Source organism: Sinocyclocheilus anshuiensis, unplaced genomic scaffold (genome assembly GCF_001515605.1).
Source record: "Sinocyclocheilus anshuiensis isolate Anshui unplaced genomic scaffold, SAMN03320099.WGS_v1.1 scaffold758, whole genome shotgun sequence".
NCBI classification, from domain to species: Eukaryota; Metazoa; Chordata; class Actinopteri; order Cypriniformes; family Cyprinidae; genus Sinocyclocheilus; species Sinocyclocheilus anshuiensis.
Window position 1 is genome coordinate 2,399,456 of NW_015548126.1, and position 7,499 is coordinate 2,406,954.

Genomic DNA, 7,499 nt, shown 5'->3' on the forward strand with positions numbered 1-7,499 from the left:
CTCCACAAGGAGGGTAAGCCACAAAATTTCATTGCTAAAGAAGCTGGTTGTTCACAGAGTGCTGTATCCAAGCATATTCATAGAAAGTTGAGTGGAAGGAAAAAGTGTGGTAGGAAAAGGTGCACCAGCAAAAGGGATAATCGCAGCCTTGAGAGGATTGTCAGGCAAAATCCATTCAAGAATTTGGGGGCTCTTCACAAGGAGTGGACTGAGGCTGGCGTCAGCGCATCAAGAGCCACTACGCACAGACGAGTCCTAGACATGGGCTACAAATGTCGCATTCCTCGTTTCAAGCCACTCCTGAACCAGAGACAACGTCAGAAGCGTCTTACCTGGGCTGTGGAGAAAAAGAACTGGACTGTTGCTCAGTGGTCCAAAGTCCTCTTTTCAGATGAAAGTAAATTTTGCATTTCATTTGGAAATCAAGGTCCCAGAGTCTGGAGGAAGAGTGGAGAGGCACAGAAACCATGTTGCTTGAAGTCCAGTGTGAAGTTTCCACAGTCAGTGATGATTTGGGCTTTTCTGAAGTCCACAGTCAACGCAGCCATATACCAGGAAATTTTAGAGCACTTCATGATTCCTTCTGCTGACAAGCTTTATGGAGATGCTGATTTCATTTTCCAGCAGGACTTGGCACCTGCCCACACTGCCAAAGGTACCAAAAGCTGGTTCAATGACCATGGTGTCACTGTGCTTGATTGGCCAGCAAACTCGCCTGACCTGAACCCCATAGAGAATCTATGGGGTATTGTCAAGAGGAAGATGAGAGACACCAGACCCAACAATGCAGATGACCTGAAGGCCGCTATCAAAGCAACCTGGGCTTCCATTACACCTGAGCAGTGCCACAGGCTGATTGCCTCCATGCCACGCTGCATTGATGCAGTAATTCATGCAAAAGGAGGCCCAACCAAGTATTGAGTGCATAGAAATGAACATACTTTTCAGAAGCCTGACATTTGTTTAAAATATCCTTTTTTTATTGATCTTATGTAATATTCTAATTTTCTGAGACACTGAATTTTGGGTTTTCATTATCTGTAAGCCATAATCATCAAAATTTCAAGAAATAAAGGCTTGAAATATTTCACTCTATGTGTAATGAATCTATATAATATATGGGTTTCACTTTCTGAAATGAGTGACAAAAAATATTGACCTTTTTCATGATATTCTAATTTTTTGAGAGGTACCTGTATGTAACTTATATATAACTTTGCCTCAGCAAATGCTCCTTTTTAAGCCACATTCATCAAAGATCTTCTCAATCTTTTTTTCAGTGCTTACTTAAGAGGATAACATTACATAGTCTATTTGAGCTGAAGTGCAGAGATCGATGGAGAGGCATATAACGCTGCAGTCACTGTGGCCTCATATGACATTTATCAGTTACAGAGATAAGTCTGTGTTGTTCCTTTGCACAAGGACATAAAACAACTTAATACCACAGTCTGAAAGGTTAAATCTCATTTAATTATCTTCAGCCTCTAAGTGCAAAGAAAGCTTCATGGAGATTTGAACAAGGCATATAATTGAGTCTTTTTTAAAAGAAAACCCACATAGCTGTGTCCTTAGAGAGCCATATATCGTCTCAATAGTGGCTGAAAAATCAAGTTTTATACACATAAAGGGGATTAATTTATTTGAAGTGGTGACCATGAAGTTGGCAAATGTTTTGAACTCACAAATGCTTACAAATAGTAACTTTCATGCTGCCTTCTGGGTTTTCAACTAGGATTCATGTGATTGTTTTAGCCGTTCCCAACCCGTCTGATAAGGGTATTCATATCTCTCCCACTACAAAACATCAATGGTTGAGGATTTCTTATCATGAAACTTGGGTCTGTCAAATTATTATACAGTTCTGAACCTTTTGACAGCAACAGAGAGAGATCAATCCCACTTTAAAAACACTGTAACAGAATCTAAGTTAAACATACATTTTTAAAAAGTTAGAAACTTTGAGGACTAAAATGTCAAGCTCTGAAAGAACTTCACATCTGAAATGCAACTGAATCCACCTGGACTCCTCACGCAAATGATTATTTCAGTAACTTCACTAACTATTTTACATGTATTTACAGTATGCTAAATATGATGGTTGCTTTTCCCCCTAGAATCCACAGTGTTCATCCCATTGTCTACATACTCGATTGAGGAAGATATTGGAGAACTTCTGATTCCTGTGCGAAGATCTGGAGATGTCAGTCAAGAGCTCATGGCTGTCTGCTTCACACAACAAGGTGAGTTATAATAGAAACTTAAAAGTATTTGCATTTCTTACAAACCAAATCAAACTTCATGAATTTAAACTTTCAAGCTCATCAGATTTCTTCAACTACATTTTTAAACTTTTAAGTGGCGTTTATCCTAAACCCACTAAACCCGTGAGATTCAATTTGAATGCTCTAAACTTCCCTTTTTTCTCATCCGTGCAGGTACAGCCAAAGGCACGGTTCCCACCACAGTGCTTTCCTATTCTGACTACATTTCTCGACCCGAGGAACACCACAGCATGCTGCGTTTTGATAAGGGTGAGACGGAGAAGCACTGCCGTGTGGTCGTCATCGATGACTCACTCTACGAGCCAGAGGAAAGCTTTAATGTCACCCTCAGCATGCCCATGGGCGGCCATCTGGGTCAGGAGTTCCCCACCACCAGGGTCACCATCCTGCCTGATGTGGATGACGGTAAGATACTTCACTGTGTTGGATGTGTTAGACTTGTTTGGTATTTATATGTAAGTTTTGTAATGTTTCACCAAGAGAGCAAGTATAGTTTGAGTTTGATGATCAGAGGATTTAAAAAAATGAGGCAAATTATCCAGTGGGATTCAGTTCTGCTGTGCATAGTGGAAAAAATAATTGCAAGAGTTTGTAACAGTTGCAGGACTTTTTGAGTGGGATTTAACTTAATCAGTAGTGTTTTGGACTGTTTAAGTAATGCACAAGGAAGACTGGAATATTCTTAATCTTGAAATATTTATGAGCTTTCTAAAGTTTTTCGGGCAAGTAATCATATAAAACAAACTATTCTTTTAAATCTTTGGGGCACTTGCAGGCTAAGAGACGCTTGAAAACATTTTCTTGACAGTTGCTTCCATTCGAGGCTGCAGCTTGGGAAGCTATCGGAGGCTTTGTCTAGCTGAGAAATTTGAAGGCAAAATCACACTGAATGTTTAATCTAAATTCATAGGATTTATTGAACACCACAGCAAACCTTGAAATGATTTTCCAGCCATAATTCATGAAGTATGAAAACAAAGAATGGTGGAGTCTCACCTTAAAGTGGGGAGAATGGATTATTTTGTCTGTTGAGAGAGAGTATTATTCCAATATGGTGTGGATTTCTTTCTTTCTTTTTGTGCCTGAAAGAGCCACCTGTCTGAACCTTTCGGAGTGAAGTTTAGCTTGAAAAAAATTATTTGTGGGAAAATTGTGATTTAATTATCATTATTTGAAAATGTCATTTAATTCTAATGAGAAACAGTCAACGGGTTCTGAAAAATTAAACAGACTTAAATTTTTATATATAAAAATATAATAGTTATATGAGGCTTCTCCCATTTTTTAGGCCTAGTAAAAATTAATTTAATTTTATGCATAATAAGAAATTCTAGAAAATCTTCAAATAAAATTTAAATAATCGACTCACCTAGATGTTGCTCAAAATATGTATTTTCTTTTTCATACAATTCAATTGATCAAATGTAATAAAATTGACTGACTTTTATAATAATACTAAATCCATAAAATAGCTATGTGTGAACATAAAATGAATATGGGGTATTATGTGCAAACAGAAATTAATATGGGGTTCAAGCAACATGATAAAGATTAGATGATCATATGATTTTGTTTTTTAGGTGAACTGTCCCTTTAAGAATATACAATTATTAATGACCTTAGTTTTAAGGATAAACAAAACATAACAGATCCGGTCATGTATATTTTATCCTTAAGCCTTTTTAAGGTTTGATTTTTATCTAATATGACTTTAAATGTGCATCAAAAACAGGGCTATCCATTTTGAAGCTGAAAGCTGTCCTCAGGCGTGTACATGGCTATGGGTACACATGTGCATCTGTGCCCCAGAAAGCACCTTATCGCTCATCTCCAGGCGTAGTTACAGGTGCTGTTCTCTATCAGATCTCCCCACGGTGCCTCTTTGTTCAGCAACACCTCCGGGCCTCCCCTCCTCTCACAGCTGCCCGGCTATCTCCTGAGACCAATGCTTATCCTGCACAGAAAGGGTAGACTGGAAGTAAAAGATCCAACAAAACCGCTGTTTTTTTAAGTTCTCCCTACATGAAACTCAGATTCTGCTGGGAAGAAGGAGCCCTCGAGTTTGTGGGAGGTCTGAAATCTATTTGCATTTACGCACACACACACATAAGCCAGAAGAAAAATCTTTGGCGAATTCAATTTATTCAGTTTGCTTTTGATGTGTAACAGCCTTTGAAGTAATTTGGTTTCATACAAGCAAATCTTTCATTACAAATCTCATGGAAAACAAAACGTTGATGGATCAGATGATGGACAGCTTATGGATTGAAGCTCTCCTATCTCTGGGCAATTGAATCATACACTCTTAAAAATAAAGGTGCTTCACGATGCCATAGAAGAACCTTTTTGTCTAAATGGTTCCATAAAGAACCTTTAACATCTGAAGAACCTTTCTGTTTCACAAAAGGTTCTTTGTGGCAAAAGAAGGTTCTTCAGATTATAAAAAGGTAAGAAAGAGATGGTTCTTTAAAGAACCTTTGACTGAATGGTTCTTTGTGGAACCAAAAATGGTTCTTCTATGGCATCGCTTGAAGAACCTTTTGAAGCACCTTTATTTTTAAGAGTGTAGATAGATTGCGTTTATTACTATTTATGGCAGGGGTTTATGGTGGTGAAAGTGTCCTTCTTTTTAGAAGACAGGGGTTACATGCCTGAAATTCCCAACAGTTGGTCGCTGCAATGTAATTTAAAACTTTGCGTGTCGAAACGCCGTGTTTGAGTCTCCAGGGTCAGCTCTAGAGGCGTCAACACAACTGTGGTGCCACATTGATGTCTCTGTCAAGTTTTTTATGAGGGTGGACTTCATGGAATATTTTTCAATCTGTAACCCTGTCCAGAATGTCATCAAGCCATTCCAAATGTCAGGAAAGTAAAATACTGGCAGAAAACATTTGGAGATCAAGTGGCTGGAAAAACATTCATGGCTGATAGATAGATAATAGATAGATAGATAGATAGATAGATAGATAGATAGATATTCATTTATGTATGACAGGTCAGATTTTCAGTTTCACAAGTCTCTGGTAATGTTTGAGCTTACCGAAATAGGACAAAAGATGTTTTGTTTAGCACTTTTTTTGGTTTTACCTCAGCTCTTGATTTTCAAGGTGAGGTAAATGACAATCGGAAGCCTCTTACGCATATCAGTTCGCAGGCTGATCCTATTTCTTACGGGTGATTTGTCAAGTATAAACACACAGGGTGGAGGACAGCACTGCCGTGTAGAAACTGTCTTTGTTTACATCTTCATTGTTATCTTGTTTTCCAGTCCAGATACTTGGCTGATGTCAAGAATTTCAGCAAGGAGGAGTAAAAAAAGGAGAGAAAGAGAGAAAACATTGCCTGGAGCTACTCTCTGACAGCAGTGCTGGTTCACTTTTGCAAATGACGCATACACCTGAAACCTGATCGACTGTTTTTAGAAAAGACAGCACTGTGTCAGCTTATTGAGTGCCACCTACTTAGAGTACTCAGAGCACGCACAGACAGCAACAACACCCGGTAAAAATAGACAGACAAACATACAGATAGATAGATAGATAGATAGATAGATAGATAGAACTTCTGTCTGTACTGAGTTTCTCACACACACACGTTTGTTTTTCTATCCAGGTTGAGACTTTCTATTGGTTTCTATTGTTTTTATGCAGAGAAAAGGGCATTTTCTGTTCTCTGCCTTTACCCCTAAACCTAACTCTCATACAAACCTTTTCAGGTTTTACTCTTCTTATATTTGGTTTTCACATGTCTTTTGTAATTGTATTGGTAACAAGAATCAGCTGGCAACATCATATTTAGGAAATCTGTGCGTTGATAATGAGTGCGGTGGGACGTGTTCTCGCACGCTGTGGTAACTGCCGCTGGATACGGCAAAAATCACCCTCGCATGCATCAAGGAAGAACCACATTTGAGTTATTGTAACTATAAAACAAGAGGATATTTGTACCTCAGGATCAGGCTCACTAATATACTGCTTGATATCAGACTGTGAATGTGTGCTGGGCTAATAAAGCTATGATTATGGACCACTTGGAGAGAGAGATGTGAAGGGAGGATCCGGAGAGAGCAAAATGAGCGTAGGTGGCTGTCTGTCTGGAGCCTATTATTAAGATCCAGTTTTCCGATTCTGGGTCAGCCTGGAGGAGAAGAGGCAGATGTCCTGTGGAGAAGTTGGTGATTGAAGGGAATTGTTAGGTCACATTTCTTTCATCATTAATTGAAGAAATATTTTGTCAACAAGGCAAAATTTAAATGGATAGTTCACCCAAAAATTCAAACCGTTGATGGTAGCCATTGAGTTCCATAGTCTGTATAAAAATAGAATGGCTACAATCAACTGTTTGGTTACTAGCATTCTTCAATATATTTTTTGTGTTTAACAGAGGAAATAAACTCTTGTTTTGGAACAACATGAGGGTGACTAAATGATGAAAGAATTCGTTTTTGGGTGAACTATTTCTTTAAATCATTTTAAATGAATACAAAAATATAATAAGAATAAAGAAAATGTGACATTAATTTTTTATATGCGCTTTGAGCATATAAAAACATGCAGCTGAAATTGTGACTGAAATATTTAATTTGGTCTTCACAGTACATGCAGGTCATTTTTTAAACAGTCATAAGTAGTGGCAACATAATATGGCATTAGCCGGCAATCACAGATTTTGCATTGTCAATCACAGAAAGCACCCTGGCGAGTCGACTTTTTTGCGATTGAAATACACGTGTCCGGATGATTTTTTGCAAGAGAATTACCTGTTCTGGTGCTTTTTTAAAGAAAATTGCAGCAAATCAATTCCGCTCCTGTGGAAATGTGTGCAGTGTGTTCTTGCTAAGAAACACTTAGCGCTGTGTTAATGTGCTCTGCCATTTTCTTCTACCCAGAGGTCTTTGCTTTTTATAAATGCTCTCTCTGTGGGATTGCTAAGGAAAGTTCAAGCGCACATGTCTGCATGTAGACGTGTGAAGCGCACACCAGACTCCCAGGGTACATCCTGCCTCTCTCACTGTGTGTGCACATACATAATTTAATATAAAATTATAATGTTATATGATTTATAATAATCATATACAATTATTATGCGATATATATATATGTATATTTGTGTGTGTATATATAATAATTATATACATACAGTACATACATACATACTATATATATATATATATATATATATATAGTATGTATACATTTATATAGTACTATACAT

At 37.8% G+C, this 7,499-nt stretch overlaps 1 protein-coding gene across 1 annotated transcript in view; it reads left to right on the top strand.

The window, feature by feature from the left end:
- LOC107704782 (FRAS1-related extracellular matrix protein 2-like) overlaps positions 1-7,499 on the top strand; it is a 74,297-nt gene that overhangs the window by 48,839 nt on the left and 17,959 nt on the right. Inside the window, exons 5-6 of the mRNA XM_016507808.1 lie at positions 2,118-2,243; positions 2,439-2,690. Coding sequence (XP_016363294.1) covers positions 2,118-2,243; positions 2,439-2,690 — 378 coding nt within the window. The remainder of the gene's footprint in view (positions 1-2,117; positions 2,244-2,438; positions 2,691-7,499) is intronic.